We start from the raw sequence: 20043 nt of genomic DNA on the forward strand, positions 1-20043 counted from the left end.
AAGAAGGGAAACCTGTAATTACTTCCTCCCCACCCCCCATCTGAATAAAATAATTTTGCTTCCAGAAGTAGCTTTACTAGCTGGGTTAAGATAATGACTCAGTGTAGAACACCTGAACAGAACACCTTTGCCTTGAAATAATGCCTGAGATTGACTGGTCACAGCTATTAAGATACATTAAAAATCTCAAGGGAATTCCATACAAGGTGGTTCCAAAGAAGGTAAGATTTCATGCCTTTAAAACAAGGTACGCATAAGACACATCAAACACAGATTTGCAATATTTTAAAAGATTATTTTTTTAAGCATAAGAGTGTGCAAGCATTTCTGTTCCTTGTAAAGGCAGGTGGGCTCACTGATGTGTATCCATTCATCCATCTGGAAGTGGGTCACAGCACCAGCTGATCAGAACAGTCATTTACTTCCATCATCAAAGCAGAAAACCCCTCCAGAGGAGACAGCCATCAAGGGAGTTCAGACTCCTTAACATGGGAATATGGAAACCTAAGAAGGATGCTGCTTCTGAACACTTTAAATGTGAAAGATTGAAGGCAATGGACACACTTGAGTATATTATCATTCTAAATACATGTTCCTCCAAGTACATACTATGTCACAGCCTAAACTGCAGGAGACACCAGGAACTTTCCGATCTTTTCTGAAGGCTTAAATGACTCCATTACATTCTTCACACCTTCTTGCTGGCTGCACGAGAACCACTCCGAGAACATTCAGACTGACACTGCTGTGTGAGAGAGCTCAGAGGAAACAGTAGAAAGCAGTTCTGATAAATCTTCCATAAAAGTAAACCAATGAGAAATAGCAGTAAAATGTTTAATGCCTGTAATTTATTGTATACATACTCTGCAAAATGTATATGCATTTGGTGGGTGCTCAAGTATACACTTCCTTGACAGCACCAGAGGGTAGGTAAGCTATGTATGAGTTTTTAACCTGATTTGTCACATTGTTTAAAAAAGACACTGTGCACACATGATATCCCCAAAGGAAAAAATCATTGGCTAGGACTAGAAGCACCCTTATTTACACACTAACACTTTAATATTGCGTCACACCCACTCACCAAAATAAATAGAAGTACATTCATCACAATTTAAACACCAGTCTCTCCATATATTTATTTTCTTTCTGACATATTTTGGTCTCCAGAAATATGCTGTATCTAGAAATATGTATCAGCTATTAGTTTATGTTACAAAATGCAAAAAAAAAAAAATAGAAAATTAGTTTTCCTGGACAATATTTTGGGCTTTACACAAAAATAAATCCAGATTTCCATAAAGATCTCATATACTTCTTGAAAGATTTTTATTTTAAAGCACAGCACAGAGTTGCACACTAAGGCTTCCTGTGATATGCAAAACCCTGGCCTCCAAAAGACATCACTGTAAAGTGAAATACGGCTCAAGTGTAAATACAAGACGTTTTCAAAAAGTAGTCATCAATAGAAAGTGCCCTTCATTTGTTTTAGCATTAGCAGTAAAGAAGTAGCTACCTTAATTGTGCAATCAAAGCCAGACCTGGAAGGGTTTTATGAAAAGTATGTCATTTCACACTCTCAAGTTTAAGGATACAGAATCTGAGATAGCAGAAACCAGCCTTTTTATCCTCCTACATTCATTATTTTTTGACACAATTTAGTAAAAAGGCACATTGTCAAACAGTGAATTAAAAATCTAAAAACCAAACCAGAATTTCCTTAAATACAATTAAATAGTTAGCTGAACATCCAATTCCGATAAACCAATGTAAGCATTCTTTCAGTTTTTTTTCACCTCAAATTCAGATGCACTTTGGAAGAACTGAAATACTGTCATTAGATGAATAGTATTAATCTGGCAAACAGTAAACAGGATTTTGGATACAAGGTTAGGAATTAAAAAACAAGTTTAGTTCCTTCCTAGCTGACATACAAATATGCAAGCACATTAAAAGCCAAACATTTGTACAAAATAGGAAACCCATCAGCATCTCACAGCAATTATGAGAAAGTACCTCTTGACCGTAAAATTACAAATGTGTCCTTGAATAATTTTTCATACGAAATAGACAAAATCTAAGCAATGATCACTGTGTGAACAAAGTTATACAGGGTCTTAGGGAGGCTAGCAGAGTACATTCCAGTCACCATCTAAATGACAAAGTGCTTTACAGATTAAGAAATTTAACTGATCTTGCATGGTTAAATAATCAGATAGTGGTGAAATAATCAGGTTTTACTTAACCTGTATTTGTCTGAAATGCAGATATCTTTCCCAACTGAACCAATTTCAACTTAATATATTTTCTTTGTAAGAGACTTTTTCTCCCCAACCAGGTAGGAAGTTGCTCACAGATGATATAGCTGTGTGGGTTGATGGACCTCAAGTCTTTCTTCAGCTAAAAAGAATTAAAAACTACAAACCCAGAATATGATCATGGTCCCAAAATTCATTGTCCTGAATGGGTAATTCTAGAAACCAGGAAATCTCCAACAGGAAATTTGAGATGGTCCCAATGCAGCAGAGAATACAACACACTTCTAGGCAGTGAGGTTACCCTATCTTGTATGGTCTCAAGTGCACACAATGAGAAACAGTTTTTGTTAGTTAATAAAGTTAAAACTACAGAGGGGCAACAATGGCATCTTCACCTGGGCTCCATGTTAGCCAATGCTGAGATAGTTTATAGAATCTAAACCAGCAATTTCAGTGCTTTGCTGAGGCAGTGAAATGGTACCATTGACAGAAAACACCTTAAAAAGGCAAAGCTGTTTTTTCTTACATTAACAATCAGATGTTTAAACTTGAGCAGCTTCCAAAACTGTTCCTTACAGGTTGCTATCTGAACTGCTTCTAGAAGCAGCACTGTTAAGAATAACCCCAACAGGAAAGGGACTTTGTTGTTTTTCCTCAAGGTAATATTTCCCTTTTTTCCCCACCCCCAACCAATGTCCAGAGCCTTTTCTGTACTTCTGAAAGTATTTCTAGCATGAAAACATAATGGCCTGAAGTAGCTGAAGGCAGATGCTACCAATGGAGTCCTGGAGCTCAAGGCAAAGCTGAGTAGTGACACTGGTGAGCTTTGAAGGGCAACTTGGGGAAATCCAAGTAAGATGCAACACCAGATTTGAACTTCAGGTCTCAGTGCAGCTCCTGTAGACTTACATAAGCCCTGTGCTGGTTGTAAACAAATTCAATTACTGAAACAAACAGTCTTTAGGTGCATAGTTAGAAATAATGTGCAAATATGGGCATTAAGGTACGTAACTAACTCTCCTGCTATACATATTTTAGGTTTTTGACTTGCTGGAATCAATCGCAAGTATTAACTAGTTAACATGATGTTAATACTGAAAAGCTGCAAATGCATTCTAACAAAACTTAATTCTGATGTTCTTTCTAAACAGTAAAGCTAATTAGATAAATGACTGCTTCACATTTTAAATAATTTAGACATCGGATGTTTAATGCAAGAAAAAACACAATTTGTAAAAGCAGCAGAAGCTGTTTAACAAATCTGAAGATTTACAGGGCAGGAGAATTCCCAAACATATGCTTGAGCCCAAAAGCACAGGTTACATACAAACACTTGAAATTTCTGTTTTCAGGGTGTGTGTTTCTCATACTGAATTAGACTGGCACTGGAATTCCAGATGCAGCAAAAGCCAACAATCTTTTTGCTAAATCCACCACTGCAGTTTGCAAGTGACATGCACTTTTCTCTTTAGAAATAAAGAGGTTCATATTATTTTTATGGGTCCTCAAATCAAAAGATCTGCAGCACTTTATTGCCTTAAACACCTATGGGCTGTGGCTGAATTTACACCCACGATGCTGCTGTACAGAAGATGACATTTTAATACTTTGAGGCTCATGTTGGGAGACAGGGCAGGCTATAGAGCAATAAGTCTCAAAAAATATCAGGGAACAAGAATGCTATTCCTTTCTTTCATGTGAATGCAAAATTGGTTTACTGGTACATGGCCCACACAATTCCAAGTCAGTGCATAGCTAGTCAATATTTCTGCTGGCATCTTGAACTGGTTTAATCAATGGAAACATCTTAATTTTATTCCATTTAATATGCATTAGTGCATTAATTTCTTCATAAAAAAACAACCCTGGCAAGTATTAAAAATAAATATCTTATTTAGGTCAAACTAAAGCCTTGCTTTTCAGTACTTTAATCCCTTTAAATATTCTTTTGCCCTCTAACAAGCAAATGGAAACTGAAGTAGAATAAGAGATGTATGGAGGCAGAGGGGAGCAGAAACATGAACAAAGTCAACACCGTAAGTCAGTTAACGTGTCCTCAGCTTCTTAGACTGTCTCTTGCGTTTCAGTTCTTCTTCCTCCCGTCTCAGTTCTTCCAAGTCTTCCTGAACACCGAGTCTCAAGCTGCCAAACAAGATTAAATCCTTTACACTGCAACTCAGGACACTTGAGGCTTTACTTCTACACACCCGAAAAGCAATGCTACAAGTACTACAGCTGATTTGAAGAATAGTTTGATATCAGATCTTCTTTAATTATAGAAAGAATGCAGCTTTAAAAAAATCAAGATTTTTTTTTAAAATCATAAGATCAGAATCAAATATTTAAAGGGAAAAAGATATTTAAAACTTGTCAAAAATAAAAAGTTGAATAAAAAAATTATTAAATTTAATAAGAAAGGTCTTATTTTCTCCCACAAAGCAGCTACTGAAACACATCCATTGAAAAAGTAAAATTGAATTTAACTCAAGTTTCTTATCTCCACTTCCTTTATGCTACATGTGTAGCTAGACATGAGTCAGGAATTCAACTCTGCAAAATCTCATTCTAAGATGTCAACAGAGAGTTTGGATAATGGCAATATCACTTTAAAATTACATGTATTTCTCCTAACGCCACTTAGCAAACTACAGATTTCCATGGGCTGCAGGTATTCCTCAGGAGCCAGGAAGAATAAGGACACTGACTATAGCTTCAAAGATGAAGGCTTCTAATGCTCAAGGCACCTTCTGAATAACCATATAGAAATTTCAGTAGAACAAAAGAATTTGATGACTCCATACATTTCAATATTTGCATTTTCTATAAAAAACCCTTACAGCTTTTACAGTTTGTCCCACCACTCATTTAAAAACAAAGAATCAGTTTATGACATAAGAACTGTGCAGGTCCAAAGTCCAAAACCAATATGAAAATATCATCTTCATAATTTAAATCAGTGACTATAAAAGCTTATCAGCATACTTTTTATACTTGTGGATTTTTGCTCCCTTAGCCTTATGACCTCAGCAACAACCAAACTTCTCAGTTTGTATCCAAGATCAAATCCATGCATACCTCCTAGCTTCTTCTTTCTGTTGCTCTCTCCAGCTGCTCTCCATGTAACGTAAGGCATAATCACTTTCATCTTTGTACCTGAAAATTAAATATCACGTTTTAGCACATTGAAAAACAGCTAATGAATTAATATCCCTTCTTAGGAAGAATAATTACTTGTTCTACTGCTTGTTCTGCAGTATCTGAAAATTGTTACTTTTCTTACCTTTTCCGGTCATAGCCAAATATTTCCCGAATATGTTTTGATATTTCTTCTTGAGGTTCCCCTTCATCCTCAATGAAGTCATCCATTTCAGAGTCATATTCATCATCATCATCATCATCTTCTATTTGTCTCTTGTAACTAATAGGTGGTCTTCCAAGACCTAAACAACAGGAGAGAATAAATTCATTAACTAATAACATGAACATAATTTTAATTTAACTCTACTTCTTGCTGTACCTTGGGCATAGCGATTTTCTGGGCTTCAAAGTGGAAAACTCCTGCCTCAAGTTAACCAGCATTTCTCAGAACTTCAGCCAGAGGAAATACTTCCTCTGAGTTGTGCTAGAGGAGATTACCTATCAGTATCAGCAGTAACATCCTGAGGAAACCACTCAGCACTCTGTTCTTTTTTCACAGCTTTCCAGGAACTACGCTACACTGCTCGCTCCTGATCAGAAGTAAATTTTTAGAATGGCTTGTCACTGATAAGATAAATCTGCCAGAACACTAAAATGTAAAACCGGTGAGTGATTTTCCATCCAGCCCTTCAAGCATCTGTTATTTAAGACACTACAAAGTTTTATAGACCAAGTGTTAAGCAATGCTGGAAGCGAATCTTTCAATTCTTTTCCTTCTAACAGCATTTGCCAGTACCCATCACAGGCTGCTTAGTCTTTGTTCATGTGATGCTCCACACCACCTGCATTTCAAAAATTATGAGCATAGGTAAAAAGAAAAAATTAAAAGCTGCTATATTTAATTTTGTTTCAATTATTAAACTGTTCTTATCTGAGTTTCATTTGGGTTTTCTCCTATTCTTCTCCCCACTGGGGGACAGGGCAAGCAAGCAGCTGCATGGTACTTACTTGCCAGTTGGAGTTAAACCACAACAGTGAAAAAATTCTTTATTCTATAAATGCATACCTTGTGGATGAAGCACAGGTCTGTGCCCTGGAAAAGGTCTCATTCCATTCATCTGTCCATTGCTAGGTCTCGTGACAAGGTTTTTAGAAGAAATGGTTTCTGACACAACAGTACATTTGGGTTTCACAGCTGTGCCTGGGCCACTGCCTGGTCGCGCAGGTCCTGCGCTTGTGCTGATGCCCGGCCTCCCTGGTCCAGTGCCCAAGCTGCTGCCTGGTCGCTTGGCTCCTGTGCTTGGACTGATTCCTGGCCTTCCTGGTCCTGCTCCCAGGCTGCTGCCTGGTCGCCCTGGTCCTATGTTTGTGCTGCTGCCTGGCCTTCCCGGTCCAGTGCCCAAGCTGCCACCCGGTCGCTTAAGTCCCATGCCTGAGCTGCTGCCCGGTCGCCCAGGTCCTGTGCTTGAGCTGCCCATCGGCCTTCCTGGTCCCACGCCTGAGCCACCTCCCGGTCGCCCAGGTCCTGTGGCTGAGCTGCTGCCCAGTCGCCCAGGTCCTGAGCTTAAACTACTTCCTGGCCTTCCAGGTCCTACAGCAGAATTGCTGCTTGATTGCCCCGGTCCTGCACTTGAACCACCCCCGGGATGTCCAGGTCCTCCTTTTCCTAAGCTGCTCCCAGATCGTTTTGCATTGGAGTTAATTCCATGTTGAAGGGCTGCAGGTTTTCCTGGTTTTGCATGGGCAGACTTTTTCAGGCTGGATTCTTTCGCAGATGGCATTCTCTGAGCCCCATTGGCCATGGGTTTTGAGGGTGGCACATGAGAGTTTGAGCCAGACTTTCTAATACCATTGACAGGCAATTTATTATGACTGCTACCAGAAGAGCTTTTTAAGGAACCATTTTGTGAGTTTTTTTCCATTTGATCAAGTTTGGAAGAAGATGATGACCGTGGGTGTTTTTCAGTCAATGCTGGTGCTTTGGATTTTTTATCAGTACCACCCATGGAAAGCGACAGACTACTTTTAGATGTGGAATGTTTATCTACTGAGCTTTTATTAAGTTTTGTGTTTACAGATGCTTTTTGAGAAGACAGTTTTGTCGAAGAACTGGATATCCCTGTAGGCTTAATCTCCTTCTCACTTTTCTTATGCACTTCCACTTTTTTGTTTTTGCGTACCAAAAATTCCCTCTCTCTCAATTCTTCTGCTGTTCTGGGCCTCTCTTCTACCTTTTTCACTGGTTTTATTTCCACCGGTTCATATTGTTTCTTTTCAGCAAGCCTCAAGAGCTCTGCAAAGTTCAGAGGCGCTGGTGCACTTTTGGGTGGTGCCTTTGGTTTCACTGCAGCTTTGGATGGTTTCTCTTCATATTCTTCTTGCTCATGCTCAGATTCTGTCTGACTGTATTCAAGTTGCTCAGTTTCATCTTCTGTTGCATACTCAGCCTCTGAGGCCTGAGCAACATTCTCAGAAGCCCTCCTCTTTTTAGACTTCTCTTCAACAGGAATGCCATTATAGCCATAAAAATTATCCTTTGTTCGTGAGGCCATAGCTCTTGCCTTTCTGTCATGTTTCAGTTCAATACGCCTCGCCAAGAGCTGCTCTTTCTTCCTTCTTTCTTCCAGTGCTGCAAGCAAACCAGGAGAAAGTTATGCAAAAGCACTATTTATTATTTCAATATTTTCCAAACAAACCACAAAGTATGGTAACTTAAGGATCTCTGGCTAATAGCTATCCAAAATAGACAAGAAAGTGACCCCAGGTCTGCCAACAGGGCAGGCTAACCCACCTGTGCCAGCTGCTCCAACAAAGGCAAGCGATTGAGTGAAATGTTGCTATAACAAAACCCACTAATGTTTTTTTGAGGGAAGCAGCTTTCCAGGATGCTGTGAAAATTATGGGGAACCTTAATATAAGAAGGTACAGAGGTTATAGGAGCTCTGCGTAGTGGAGGTAGCTCTGAGACTGAGCAGGAGAATCTTGAGACTGTACAGAACATACTATCAAATGTTTAAGGGAAGTTGAGGAAGGGAAAGGAATAAGAATATTGTGGGGACAAGAACTGGAAAATAGCCTAAGTGTGTGCATGTAGAGGGATATAGAGGAGACACAGAAGCAGCTGAACAGATAAGCAAGCAGCCAGTCATTACACAAGTCTGATAGAGCCCCGTGCCCTATCTCCACAGTCTGTCCTATATCCTTACTGTTCAGCCTTAGCTGTTTTCTGCATAAGTATACTCTCTATCTTGTGTCTGGGATCTGCTGACAAGAGCCAGGCTGAACCAGCTGGTGAATGAGACATCTAAATGCCAAATACTGGACAGACCAAGGAGTAGGGGCTAAATACTCAAAAGACTGAGGAAACAGAAAAACTCCTAGAAAATGGATTGGGCTACTCATACTTTGGGTGCCTATAAAGGTATTGGTCCTTGGCTTGTTCTGTTGTCTATGGCTGTAGTATCACAGAGTGTGCCAGCATGCCCCATTTGGAATTCATGCTTAGTCTTGCTTCAGGCAGGACCAGGCAGAAGGGGTAAGGAACAGACTCATGACTGGCCCAGGAGAGGAGGAGTAACCTGGGCCATCCAGTCCATCAGATTTGGTTACCTTTAACAAAACGTTAACATCAGAAGCAATGCAACTATTCCATATTTATTCCATATTTTGAATAAACTATTCCAGTTTATTCCATAGAATATTTAAAAGAAATATAAAAGTGGAGAAATTTCATCTCAGAGAGACTTTAAAATTCACTGTACTGATACACTAGATTAAGACACAACAACAGCATTTCTTTCCATTTTTCACACAAAGTTTCTCAAAGTTAAGCTAATGAAAGTTGAGATAGTCGTTAAGGTGAAGAGCAAAAAAACTTTCTCAATCTCCAGCCACAAATCCTAATGTAGTTGATTAATATTTTAAACTCCTTAGGAAAGCAAGCAAAGATCCCCAGTCCTTACTGAGTTCTAGCTTTCCCTCAGCATCAGGTCTGTGTATAATTCCAGAAATAGATTTGCAGCTGTATTTGTTAGAACTTTGAATAAAGTGACAAATGCCAAAGAATAAATGAAAGTCTCCCACTGGAGGTATTTTATACTTTTACCTTTTTTTCTCTTTTCTTCTTCTTGTCGTCTGAGAAATGCTTGCACTGCTGCAGACTCTACACCCTTGACTTTGGGAACTTTTTTGGGAGGACCAACAGCCAAACTGTACCTTTTCTGCAAAGGACAAAGAAATACGTCAGAAGAGTTAAGAAATATAAAAATCAGTTTTTAAAACGGAGGAATTGCATAACAGTCTTATACTTGACTTACACACAGAGATGGTACAGAGTAAACAATGAATTCCCACTGAAACTGAAGGTTGTGCTGGATACATTTGACTCACAGTTGTACTTTTAGGCTGACTAAGGAGCAACCAGCTCCAAGTCCTTGGGAAAAACTTGCAAGCTAGAAAGTGTCTGGTCCAAGGGAATAGGGCTGTCTTGATAAATTTTTTTGAAAGGTGGTTTCATAACCATCAGAAGAGCAAGATAACCAAAGTCCAGGACAAGATATCAGCACTAAGATAAGGACACCTGTCTTGTATATACCACTGGCCAGCAGCCAACTACTTCACTCTACAAATACTGCCATCAGAGTGGGCCTGATTCAAGCTCTGCCTGAACTGCAGCTCAACTGGATGCCAGGTGACCCCTTGAGCAGGGCTGCCTCTCAGAGTTAGAAATTCCTTACCTGAAACTAAGAGAACCTTCTTTACCCAAGGTGGAAAGATGCCTTACTTACAACAGATCCTCAGTAGGTGACAGAACACTGCATTAGTATTATGAAACATTACTAATCCATCCACCCTAAATTATTACAAACACTGTATGGATAATCCCATTAGACATATACCATTGACTAAGCTTGAGACTACAAATGGATCCAGCCACTCCTAGACTCCAAATTGAGTTTAGAAAGCAAGGACTCCACTCAGAGCCTTGTGACTCAACAGGACTGTGCTTCTTGCTGTTTTGCCAGTCCCTGAGAATCACACTAAATGAACTCATAAATGAATGAATTTGAACCCAACCTTCTTTTTGTATGTTTCTTCCTTCAATTAATAAATAAGATGAACCTTGCATTAAACTTACTAAACCTTATCAAACCACAATTGAACTTTGTTAAATTCCAGTGAATTGCCAAATCATTATTTTATCTCAAAATACATCATTGCCTGTCTTTTGATGAGATACATTCCTCTCATCCACAACAGGGACTCACTCAGCTTTTGGAAGGAATGACAGGAAACCAGAAGACAGATAGGGAAAAAAAAAATTAGTGAAATGCACTGGACTAATAAAGAATGCAATGGCTGCATTAGTAATGGAATAAAAGTATTTCAAGTTCAGCCTTAGTCTTTGACCAAGAGGAACCAAAAGCAAACTACAGGCCAAGCTGCCAGAATCAACCCAATTCCAGACTGCAGGTTTACAGCTCCATTTTCAGCTTGCTTGTAGACACTCTTTCAGGTTACCTAATTCAGCAAAAATAGATACATCAACTAAAAAACCTGAATTACTCCAAAAGTTGGAATGGACTTTACCAGCATAATTAATAGGCTGATGTAAAACTAACAATACTGATTTTAGTTCCTGCTGGCAGTGGCCTTAAACACAATACACATCAAGAAGCTAATGAACCACATGCCAGCTGACCTGAATTCTACTTATCACCTGAGATCAGTGTGACCTCAGCACCAACTGTGACAGAATACACAGCCCCCACCTGGCAATTACAGCACTTGCACATGATGTAATTTGCCAGGAGAAGGCTCCAGGGAGATCTTGTAGCAGCCTTTCAGTACCAAAAGGGAGATTATAAGAAGGATGGGGACTATTTTTAGCAGAGACAGTAGCAATAGGACAGGGGCTATTGGTTTTAAACTAAGAGGGTAGATTCTGACCAGAAGTTGTTCAATGGGAGTGGTGAAACACTGGCCCAGTGCTAAGAGAGGCTGTAGACTCCCCAGCTCTGGAAACATTCAAGGTCAGGGTGGACAGGGCTCTGGGTGACCTGATCTGTTTAAAGATGTCCCTTCCCATTGCTGGGGAGTTGGACTAGATCACCTTTAATGGTTCCTATTCTATGATTCTGTATCTCATTATATCCTGAAGTGAAGCTACATGTTCTCAAATAGACTCCTTTTCCTTGGCAGAGGAAATGATAAACGGTGCCATTAACCTCCCAGGCCATCCTGCAAAAATAGTCTAAAGACTACAACACTGATTACATGCACCACAGACAGGATTTTCACAGCTTGCCATGCCTAACAGTCTGTCCAGTGCTGTTCAACCTGTGGCTCCAGCAAATTAACAGATGTAAAGTTCTTCTCTTAAATGTTAATGTTAAGTGCCCAAGTGCCTCTACTGGGTTATATAACAACCACTTGCACTGATTTGTTACACCTGTTCAGACACTGCAAATGTACCAGGTGTGCCTAAAATGAGAAAAAAAAAATTTAACTTCTTCCTACAAACAAAATACAGAAGTAAAAAGCAACGAGAAAGAGACAGTTGCAAGAATAAATGCAATAGGAGGCAGTTAAACACAGAAGTAGAAGGAAAGGAGAATACATTTAGGAACAAAAGAAATCCAAACCCAAAACTGAGATTTGAGAGGGTGGGGTTTTTGTTTATTTCAGAAGTAAACCAATAGATTAAAATCTAAACCAAGATCTCTCACATGAGACACTGATTCTTACCAAATGAAAGAGATGTGAAAAAAATCCTAAAAAAAAAGTATCACTAAAGAGCCACACAAGTCAGCATTTCTATAAATATCTTTCTGTCCTCATAAAGCTTTATGAAACATAACTGAAATAATAAAAATAAAATATCTAGTAAGGAAACCTACATCCAAGTGTTTTAGAAGCAATAATCAGGCTGGCAGCATAACTCCCTATAGACATCAATATCACACAATGGTAGCCTTCATTCTCAGTTCTGATTCATTGATCAGCAGCACATCAATAGATCCTTGGATTACTTTAATTACTAGCATGCAAACCCATAAATTAGTTTGAATATACATGCTCTAAGAAGCAAGGTTTGGAGGCTCATTTCCAAACTGCATCCAAAACTGACTCCAAGAAGGGCAGCTACAATACCAACCATCTTATAGTCTCCTCGAGCAGTTTCTGAAATGACCAGAGCAGAGTTACAATGGTGCACTGTCCACATACATTGCATATTAAAACCTGCCATATCACCTCATCACATTAAAGACCTACTGCAGCCAAGCTCATTCACTGAGTTTCACCTCTCTGCAAGGAAGCTTGCCACAACCTGAGAACCAATTTTCTTGTTCGCAGAATCAAAAGCGTTCCAAGACTTGCCCGTTCAGGAAACCTGAACTGTGATGCAGCATTGTCTCTTAGCTTTAGCACAAATGTGGCCCACGACTGTGTCCCAGATAAATCTGGTTTACTTTATTTGAACTGGAACAATCAGAGTCAAAGCAATCCACACATTATCAGTCAAAATCCTGTCAGAAACAGGTTGAAGCAAATTAGCACCTTAGAAATTATTTGCAGTACTTTGTAGCATACTCATCTTAGTATACTGATATCTGTGTAAATTATCTTACAAAGTTTAACACATCATGTTTTGCCATTGGTAACCTAATCTGACAAAGCTTCATTTAATTATTCCATTTCAACTGTACACTCAGTTTCAAAAATTCTGTTTTAAAAACTGTGTAGAACTCAAGCATCTTTTCCAGTCTAAATGATTTTGTGCCTAAGGAGCACCTTTGAAAACTGCTAAACAGCAGGGACAAATGTAGATTGATCTATTCTGTTGGGAAACCTTATAAAGAATTAAAGTGATGGGGATGCAGTTTTCAGGCTTTGTTTTGCTGCACTGTGACCAACAGTCCTATCCAGGAGCAGCTTGACAGATAAGCTCTTTTCTGACTGCCACTAACATGACAAATCATGCAAAATTTAAATTAAGTCTTCTGATCAGTAGCATTTCTTAATATTATCTAAAAACAGCAAAACAATTCATAAATGAATGCCCATTTTCTGTACTATTGCTGATACAAGTTCTGTTCACCTTCTTTCAGTAATAGCATAAAATAACCTGCCAAGGTGTAGCCTTTTTTAAAGCACTGAACCATACACATGTTCCACAAACACTAATAAAGTGCTTTATATGCAGTGCAAATGAATATGCATCAGACTGCGGGTAAAGCAGGCAAAATAAGCCAGCACATGTCACTATACCATCCAAACAGCAGCTGCACTATTCTGGCTTTTAATAACTATTGCTAAGTTAAATCAACAGAAGAACAGAAATGTTTAGCCTTTAGGAAAGAGCAGGTCAAGCTGTTCCCAGAACACTGCACTAGTCAAGTTGCAAACAGTGACTATTTGCTCTGAAGTCACTGACTTCCTTCAAAACGTGGCACATGAACCTGATAGAGTTGTAGCTGCTTTGATATCACCATTCAAGTACCAAATCTTGGACTACAAAACAGAATTTATAACATAATTGTAAACTTTCTGGCACCCAAATGAATCCCCAAGGGGCCTAGACCAAACACCAGTGCCAGACAGAGGCAGCAGTAGTACTGCCTTTAACAATGGTCAATATTTACACAGGTGGCAATGCAATATCAACACAAGTAATCAATTCTGCCAAACCCAGTTCTCAAGTAAAGCACCTGTGCAGCTCAGTTACTGCAATAAGCTTGCACATGCAGCGCAAAGACAATTCCACTTGTCTTATCCACTACAGGCAACTTGAAGGGGTTCTCACATGCTGGAGAGATTCTTTTATTTGCTTGTTTTTCACTAGCATGTTACAGCACTTTGCCTGTTCTTCCTTATCATTTGCCAAGACAAGCAACTTTCTCCAATGCACTGTCCCAGTTTTTCCTTAAATGTTCTTCAGGATATAACTACCTGAGAACATCAGGAATGGTTCATCCACCATATCTGTCCTTGTTTGTGTCACTCCTCTCAATGCCAGTTCCTCAGAAGGCAGCTTTTCACATTGTAAGTGGCCATTTGTGTTCACTGCCCAGGTGCCTCTGCCCTTCATCCTTAACTGGTATTTCCAAAGCTTCTGCTACAGATTCATCACGGGGTTCCCAGCAGCTGACTCTGCAGTGAGACTGTCTTAGAAAACACACACAATGATTTCTCAACTGCTGCTTTCAATATCTGGTTGTGACAAAATAAATAGGAGGTAACAAGCATGTTTAAGTTTGCTTCACTTCAGGTTCTAACAATTCCTACCAAGATAAAATGCTCAGCCTATCAGCTCACACTGTTCTCCTCTTTCACAAGCAATTGAACAGGTTCATACATTTTATTCCTAAAAAAGCAAAAATTATTTTCTTTCCATTTTGCTGCCACAAACTGCTGCCACAACACCCAAGCAGAACCCTTAGCTGGAAAACATACAGATATTTAGTCTATTAAAAATTGCTTCACAAAGGAAAAATAAAAACTGAAGATACTTTATGCTTTCCTGTCTGTAGTGGTATTGTGATACCCATTTTCATCTGCTTTTGCAAGAAAAGAGACCAGGAATAGGAAAGCTGGAAATTTTACTAGTCAGCATTTAAACCTCGACAGTCTGGAACTTTATCAGGTCAGTCGAGAGCAAAACCCCTCCTCACCCCTCTGCCAATATTGAGTATCTTGCAGTTCCTCCTGTGGAGGCTGATGTGATCTCAAGAATTTTAGGCCCCCGTTTTGAGGCAAGTTTTAAGCACACAATAAATGCACACACATCAATCGATGGGAGTCTGGTCCTACAGCACAGTCTGCACTTCACAGCCATTCCCATTATTTCTCATGCAGGGCTTCTCTTGCCTGTGGGCAAACGCTCGATAATTTGTAGATTAGAATTCAATGGGCAGGCTCTGCAATCCAAGGTTCTCTGAACAAACTCTGCGATTGTGTTAGTGTTTCACTTCACAAAAACTTAACTCCTCATCGATACTAGTATCTGTCAGCTTCACTGCAGGCTGCTTTGTATCAGTCTAATTTCAAGTGAGACCTCACAAGTGCTGACGTGGATGACAGCTTCATGGAGGCTGCTTTGCATCAGTCTCATTTAAAGTGAGACCTCACACGTGCTGACGTGGAGCTCTTTCAGTTTTGCGTCACCTCTTTGTGATTAAATTGTATCAGATTTCTGTAAATTCTGCACACCAAAGTTTCGCCCTCAGTTAAAAGGAATTGGGAGCAATATGAAATGCTTACATTGCCATTAATAGTTCACTAGAAACTAAAGTGAAATAAAAGAATGACTTGGTCCCAGCTGTCCTCAGGGGTTTTTTTTTTTAAACTGCAGTAGAATTTAATATTTTAAAGAATAGCTACCAAAAAAAAAAATGTCTGAAAGTGCTTCACCATGTCATGTGAAACACATGGCATAATGTATACCAACCGGTTCCACCAAAAAGAGGGACACAACCTATTTAAACCTCTCTGAAGTCAACATTAAATCTCCTAACTATTATCATGTCTAGTCAAACCACACTGAAAACCTAATGAACTGCTAGTATGAACACAGGCAACAAGATACAACAGTGAAACCCCTATGGAATACTGGATGATAAAACCTGGGGCTCTACTCAGCAACTGCTGTGAAGATAATTAGCAGCACATCATTAATAGCTTAGACTATATATATATATGAACTAGTAGTTCATATATGTACTGTTTTATTTAGAAACAAAACCTGATGCAACTAACAGGGCACCAAAAGGCTGATTTCAGCAATGTTCCTTTTGAATCTGGATTTCCACAGGGAGATGAACAAGCAGATTCGTTTTTACAGGGACATGATGTAATATCTGCTTTATCCAGGCCCCTCTTTTACAATACAATACAAGTAAATACACATCACTTCTTAGAGTTTTTATATGGTTTCCACTTTGAACACTACCTGTATAGTGTGTATATATATATATATTTATATATACTTTGACTACACACTACTTGTTCACATCACTGTTTTTCATTACAAAGGACATGGAATATTTAGTTAGGTGCACTGTAAAGTTTAAAACAAACTTCTCAGAGAGAAATTCAGAGGATATGCTCATTAATACAAGAACTAACATTTCTGGAAACCTGGTAATTTTATATACCAGTAAATGTGTAATTAGTTTATATGGTGTTTCAAATAGAAGTATGTAAAAATAATTATATTCTTCTTCTATAAACACATTTAATGTACTAGCTTTAACACAGTGGAGTTGTTTAGATGTCCAGTAATTGTAAAATCTCCATGGGCTCTCTTTTAAAGCCCAGTAGCTGCAAATAGCTTCAAGCAGTGCCAAGTGCAGCTCTGCTTTTGCTCAGAGATTGGGGCCAACTTCAGAGTTAAAAGGTGCACCACTAATGTGCTAAACCAAACTGTTTCAACTACGGATTCAATTGCACTCTCACTCCATGAGTTAATCACGAATTAGCAAATCCTAATGCTGACTTTTCTAAAAAGAGTAGCTAAACTTTCATCCATTGCAAAACAAATAGGAGCCCCTCCCTCCACCATCACATTAGCAATGGAGAATATGACAGATACTTTACCAATTCATCATCATGGCTTAAAACTACTTGTGACAAAAAAAAAATAGTGGCACACACAGTAAAGGTGCCTGGGAAAAAAAAAAGAATGTAAAGAGAAGCTTTAAACATCTAAAATAAAAGTTATAATAACCCAGTGACAACTTAGTGAAACAGCTTCAGACTGATCAAATAGGCATTTAAATATCCTAAAGTATTTCCATATTTGTTATTATATTATTTGTGTTATGAACCAGATTCCTATCTAGGGTCAGAGACAAATTAAATGTGCCTAAATATAAAAAAGTAGATTTTATAACATTTTAACCTACAGTGGAAACTGATTAATTTCACATCTACCATATGGTCAATACCTATTATTAACTGGTCACACTATTAGTGAACATTATCGAAGTTTTACTAATGATAGAGACACTGAGATACTTACTAGTTCTAACACCACCAAAATGAAGACAGTTAATAATGTACCAAAATGTACAGTTAATAATATTGTTTTTTTCTGGTTTTCCCACAGTTTTTGCTATAAACAACCACCTCTCATCTACACTGGGTTTAAGCAAACTAATCATAGAAACAGAACTCTGGCACTCTGTTGAAGAGCAAAAAAAAAAAAAAAGGTCATCCTAGCTGGTGGCTACCAAGGAGAAAATATTTTTTATCCAAATAAGCACGCACGACTTATAATTTGAGTCCTCCCGGAGGAATGAAACCCAGGATATTAATATATGAAGAAGCCACGTGCCCTTCCTCCTGACAGACTTCGTCCAGGCAAGTCAGTGGGTCATTTCATACGGAATCCACGTTACTGATCGCTTGAACTAAAACACAAGCCGCTGAAGTACAGACCTCAGCACAACACTAAGAACACAGCAAATGCTTTCCGCCAATGAACCCCACAGAGGTTACACGCTATTCCTTCGCGGCGCACACAGAGCCCTCGGACAACGCAGCCCATTTACCCGAAACTTGTCACTTTGTCTCCGACTCACACTTGAGACGTGGCAGACATACGTTTTAAGAGCAAACAAAAGGACTTAGCCGGCTTTTAGCCGCTGCCTTCCCCCACAGCACCGCTCTGCTGCCGGGCTCTCGGCGCTGCCAGCCCGGGAGGCGCACGCCGCGCCTGCCCGCTCCCAGCCCGGGGGGCGCCGGCACCTGTTGACCGAAGGGGCCCCGCTCGCTCCCTTCCCGCACACAGACACTTCGCCAGCCCCCAGGAGCGAGCAGTCCCGGCCGGCGAGGCGATAGGCCCGACAGAGCCCGGCGGTGGGCGCAGCTCGGGCGGGGGCCGAGGCAGAGGCGGTCAGGGCTCCCACGGCCGCGGGGCCCTCCCCGGGCCCGGCCGCCACCGCGCCCCGGCCCCGCGCCCCCCGGCAGCCCCCGAACTCACCGGCACCGCGTTCAGCCCCTGTTGCTCCGAGGCCATCACGAGAATGTTGCGGAAATCCATGGCCGGGCCGGAACACGGGGGGCTGCGGCAGCCGCCCCGCTCGCACCGCCCGCTGCCCCCCGCCCGCCGCCCGCTCGGCCCCGCTCGCTTCCGCCCGCTGCCGCCTACCCTTTATATAACCTCGCCTGGCGCTGGCGTCACTTCCCCTGTGGCGGAGCCTCGCCACGGGAAACGGGGCTGGAAAAGGGGAGGGAACTGCGAGATGCGTCTCGGGAGCCCCGCTGGACGGCAGGGCCCGCAGCAGCGTGGCGGGGCGGCCTTATGAGACCACCGGGAGAGCCCCCGCCCGGCCCGGCCCGGCCCGGCCCGGCCACCGCCCCCCGCTCACAGCTGGCGACGATGCCGGGGATTGTCCCTCCGCCCACCTCGGCTTCGCCCCTGGAAACGCCTTGGAGAGAGGCTGTTTGCGAGGGCATGGAGGGACGGGACAAGGGGTGATGGCTTCAAACTGGCAGGGAGTAGGTTTAGATTAGGAGTCACAAAGAAGTTCTTTACTGTGGGGGTGGTGAGGCGCCGGGACCGCTTGCCCAGAGAAACTGGGTTCCCCATCCCAGGAAATGGCCAGGGTCGGGTTGGATGGGGCTTGACACAACCTGGTCGAGTGAAAGGTGCCACTGCCCACAACGAGGTCAGAACTAGATCGTCTCTAAGGTGCCTTCCAACCCAGTCAATTCTATGATTTTGTGATTACCACCCCCGACCTCGGCATGGGGTTGTGTCAATAAAACATCAAAAACTCCTGCTTTCTTCTTTTTTCTAATAGCAACTCTTCATTTTTCAGTGACGGTGAGAATTGTGGGGTTTTGAAAGGAAAAAGCCTTTGGGGCTAATGGCCAATAGCTACAAGCGCACCCTGACACCTGCCCCTGTCCCTCTTGCATTCCCAGCTGCCAGCTTGTCCCTGAGTGGACATCGGCTAGGCAGAAATCCTGTAACAAAGGAGGAATATGGATTAAGTTTCCTCAGCAATCTCTCTTGCCTTATCGAGGCTTCAAAGTTGGTGCTTGGCTTGTAGGGTTGTTGCAGTTACTTCAGCAGTGTGCTCCCAGCTGCAGTAATGCTGCCTGATAAACAGGGCTCCCAGGATCAATGCTGACCAAACAATATGCTGTGTTGTGTGTGTATGTTTAAATATTTTTCTAAGTCAGACAAGCCAGAATATTGTGCAAAAACACCAGCTGACTGAAGAATCTTCCATTGCATTGGTTACCAGCTCATTTCCTGGATCTGTTATCTGAGATCCATCTGACAAAAATTCCTCTACTCCACACTGCTTCTCATAGAAACATGGGCACTGAAAGGAAGCTTTTTTCCTTCATTTAATCCTTCTGCAGCATAAATTCTTTAACATTGCTAGTACTTGACAGCTCTTCACTTTCAGTTCCTCCAGTTCCTTCCTGCCTTTTCCAGTTTCCCTTTGCCTCTCCAGTGTCCTTGTTTTTTTGTCATATCTGGTATTCCCTCCTGGGCATAGCTGTAAGTCACATTGTAGCCTAGTATAAAAAGGCCTAGTGAGGCCTTAGCTAGTGGGAGGGACAGGATAATTTATCTGAGCCAGGCACTGCACCAGTTAATTTGCAGGGCCTTTATAGTTCTTGAACT

The 20043-nt window shown here is 40.9% G+C and overlaps 1 protein-coding gene across 3 annotated transcripts in view; it reads right to left on the bottom strand.

The window, feature by feature from the left end:
• Nucleotides 1-820: 820 nt before the first annotated feature.
• The window catches only part of SPTY2D1 (SPT2 chromatin protein domain containing 1), a 48327-nt gene continuing 29104 nt past the window's right edge, over nucleotides 821-20043 (bottom strand). Inside the window, exons 1-6 of one of the 3 annotated variants that reach the window (XM_086892915.1) lie at nucleotides 18550-18970; nucleotides 9502-9616; nucleotides 6463-8025; nucleotides 5539-5698; nucleotides 5334-5411; nucleotides 821-4400 (exon numbers count right to left, since the gene is read on the bottom strand). In XM_086892915.1, coding sequence (XP_086749041.1) covers nucleotides 4304-4400; nucleotides 5334-5411; nucleotides 5539-5698; nucleotides 6463-7948 — 1821 coding nt within the window. In that variant the 5' untranslated portion in view covers nucleotides 7949-8025; nucleotides 9502-9616; nucleotides 18550-18970 and the 3' untranslated portion in view covers nucleotides 821-4303. The other 2 variants (XM_086892914.1, XM_086892916.1) reach the window with 2 other exon arrangements.

This window comes from Cyanistes caeruleus, chromosome 6, assembly GCF_971803275.1.
Source record: "Cyanistes caeruleus chromosome 6, bCyaCae1.hap1.1, whole genome shotgun sequence".
In the NCBI taxonomy this organism is placed as follows: Eukaryota; Metazoa; Chordata; class Aves; order Passeriformes; family Paridae; genus Cyanistes; species Cyanistes caeruleus.